Genomic DNA, 3,726 nt, shown 5'->3' with positions numbered 1-3,726 from the left:
ATTGAACACCTAGCCATAATTAGAATTTCAATACATAACTATCAGACTGTGTGCTTAGACATATAGTAGCTACAATTACTATGTCTACTTTACCTGCAGGCCCTGAAGGCTCAGTCTGTTTTTTATGGGCATGTCCTAGAGAACAACAGGCAATGTTTATAATAAGCAATAGTAAGCAAAAACATAATTTCACATACAAAAATAAACACGAAAAATGAATTTCCCATACATTTCATTCTATGCGGTAGGTATAACAAGTCATTTGCAATACATTAAGGGGAAATACATTTTATAGTACAATATAAAGAAAATAAAGAAATATACTTTTAAGTTGCAGTCTGATTTTGGTAAGTGGTGATATAACGTTCATATCAGTAACAGGGATGTGCAAGCTGGTTCATTAACATAGTATTAGTACTGAGTTTATTATTTTTTATATCCTATTATATGGCATACATAGATGAGCTAAAGGAAGAGATTCTTCTATACTCAGTTACCCTGACTATAGAAGTAGAAACAGAATATAGGACTTATATCTTGCTAGTACACATAGAAGTTCTCTCTCTCCTGTAAAATATGTTGCACCATCTTAAACATTGAGAATAATTATAGGGGAGCATTACTTTCTTGACTTTTCCTGTCTCTCACTATCTCTAGAGCATGTCCTCTTAGTCTAAAGCATTTCACTCTTGTACACTGCAAGAAAGTTAAATCCAGTGCTGCAAAATGTCCCTTTTAAGTTTGTTGATTTGGTACAAACATAAATCCATTACATTATATGTTTAGCAGACAATATATTCACAAACATATACATATTCCCAGATAAACATATTTATTTCATGTGGTTAACGTTTGAATGTCCATTGCATATTGAACCAGTCATCAGAATATTATATGATGACAAGATGACTAAATGTACTCAACCCTAGGGCTTCCATAGTTATCACGGCACACCATCTCCTGGTCTCGAGGGGGTATATATTCACAGGTTTCTTTCTTGTGTCTACAAGAACAGTGCCAGCTCAATATTATCCCTCCAATTAGAAGGAACAACATAGTAGGCCATGCAATAAAGATGGCCTCTCCTATCTCTATCCTCATTGCTCCTCTGCATAATGACTCACCGTAGACCCCTTGTAGAATGTTGCTCATTATCCAGCTCACTGGAATTAAGATAAGAACAACAGTCAAAATATACAAAATTCCTGCAGTTAAAAGCAAACAGTGTTTTCCTGGTCTACTTTCTTCATGGCAACGATCAAACAGCACACCAACAAGTGATGATAAAAATGCAATAACTGACATTGCAATAGCAAAACCAATTAGAACTCTTCCAGCCTTGAAGTCTGTTGTAACTGAACCTGGAGACTCATAATTGTTACATATGAGAGAAATGCCGGCTTGATTGATGCAGGTTACCCATAGTCCATCCCACCGACTAATCCACTGTCCATCAATACGACTGTTTAATAGTCCATTGTTTTCTGCTAGGATGGTAACTCTCCACTGAGGTATAAAAGAAATAATCCAAGTAAGTACCATGCCAATACCTCCACAAATAATCCCAATGATCTGCACAACGAACCAAGCCATTGTCTTCGATATCAATAGAGTTGCAGTGGGGTTTTTTTGTGATTAATGTGCTTCTCCTTTCTTCAAATGTACCAGTGTCAGAGAATTGTCTTGAGCAGATATATTTATTTATCCAGACACGTGCATCAAACAATAGAAAGAATGAATGGTGTGTGATATCATTAAAAAGAGACTAGTAATTATTTCAGACAATAGACGTTAACTTCTATAGAAATTCTAATGAAAAATTCATGCCATGTTTTACCCTTAAGCTGTATAATGTCATTACACAAAACATGGCAAATATTTGCAGCATGTATTAACTTAACATAAAACTATATCTAAATATGTTATTTGTACCAATTATTTCCGGAAAAGTTTATTATAGTGTAATTATAGTTAAGGCTAACAATATATACCCCACAAAGAAGAGTGTTAGTATAGAGAACTATCTTTATTTACAGAGTGATTTATCAAATTATCTTTCAAATTCCATTCATATATATGCTGGATTGGGGCTGTTAGTTGTTCTTTCCTGTTTACATTAATTTCCCAGCTCCTGTGCACCAAGTATGCAGTCATTGTATTTTTTGGAAATTATTGTTTAGTAACATTATGTATATATCCCTCTCATTGGTAATTTATATATATATATATATATATATATATATGCAAATATACCCATAATTATTTATACTTTATTCATTTCTAGTGTAACCAAATAAGTTAGATAGCATTTCAGAAAACTGGTAGCAACAAAAAATATGAATTAAAGTCTGCAAAACATTTAACTCTTGCAGTTAGCTTTAGAGTGGAAATATGAGCTAGCCTTAGATATTCATAGATGTATTTTACAGTTCGTTTTAAATCACATTACCTTCATAAAACATTAACCTTAGATTTGTCTCACAATGATACATTTAAAAAGTTTCCTAGAATTTCTAGCTATTTAAGAAGCTCTAATAAAACATGACTGCTCCAAGTTAACCTGTAAGGAACACTACTAATAAAAGGGTCTTGTCTTATATGTGAGTGAATGGTAAGTAATGGGTTAAACAGGTATGTGACTGAGGCCTCAATGATCGAAAGTGCTATGAGAAATATTAAAATGGATCCGCCGCTATGTCGAGCGAGCCAGTCAAAATATTCCAAGCTCCCCATAAAGCGGCATAGGCAAGAGTCATTTACTATACATGCAATTGGTCGGTGATGCCAGTTATAGACAACACCCAGCATCGTTAACCGTATTGGCGATGTATAGTAAAAGGATCCCTGGAATATAACTGTTGTGTGCCTAACCACTAATTCTAATACCCCTAAAAAGAAGTACCCCATGATCGCAAAAAACACTACATTAATAAATATCTAAACCTCCACATATCCACTGCAAGTCACTAACTATTAACCCTTATGCCGCCACATACCCACCACAAGTATCTAACTATTAACCCCTATTCTGTCACATACCCACCAAAAGTATCTAACGTTTAACCTGTTTGTCACCACAAACCCACCACAAGTTGCTATAAACCCCTAGGCTGCCACATACCCACCGCAAGTTTCTATTAACCCCTATGCCCCCACATACCCACCACAAGTATCTAACTATTAACCCCTATGCCACCACATACCCACCGCAAGTCGCTATTAACCCCTGTGGGGCCACATATCTCCCGCAAATATCTAACTATTAACTCCTATGCCACCATATACCTTAAAAGCAAACTAACCTAACACCTAACCCCCCTAAACTAAACCCACTAAGTTATCAAAAATAAAAATCTAAGTAAATATTAAAACTAATTAAACCTAAACCGCCAAACTCCAAACACATTCTAATCCTACTCTCCCTTACACCTAATCCCCTCTAAACTATCCTCCCCTCTAAACTAACCCCACTAAGTTACAGAAAAATAAAAATAAAGTGACAAAAAAACAATAAACTACAGTACCCAAAATTAAAAAACATCATTATACTTAACACTAAACTACATGGCCCATAAAATAAAAAACCCACCCAAAACAAAAACAAAAAACCCTAACAATAAAATAAATTACAATAGCCCTTAAAAGGCCTTTAGTAGGGCATTGCCCTAAAGTGATCAGCTCTTTTGGAAAAACAAAGTTACAAAACCTCCCCTTTACAATGATAGT

At 34.9% G+C, this 3,726-nt stretch overlaps 1 protein-coding gene across 1 annotated transcript; it reads right to left on the bottom strand.

Annotated features, from left to right (window-relative positions):
- Positions 1–909: 909 nt before the first annotated feature.
- LOC128652240 (claudin-8-like) lies at positions 910–1,593 on the bottom strand. The gene has a single exon (XM_053705179.1). It carries the CDS (start codon positions 1,591–1,593, stop codon positions 910–912), a length of 684 nt encoding a protein of 227 aa, XP_053561154.1.
- Between the last annotated feature and the right edge of the window lie 2,133 nt (positions 1,594–3,726).

Source organism: Bombina bombina, chromosome 3, assembly GCF_027579735.1.
Source record: "Bombina bombina isolate aBomBom1 chromosome 3, aBomBom1.pri, whole genome shotgun sequence".
Lineage (NCBI taxonomy): Eukaryota > Metazoa > Chordata > Amphibia > Anura > Bombinatoridae > Bombina > Bombina bombina.
The sequence above is the reverse complement of the archived record's forward strand: the minus strand, read 5'-3'. Positions and strand labels throughout refer to the sequence as shown.

Excerpts from the sequence above, each read along its gene's own strand:
- LOC128652240 (XM_053705179.1), bottom strand. The coding sequence starts at position 1,593 with ATGGCTTGGTTCGTTGTGCAGATCATTGGGATTATTTGTGGAGGTATT.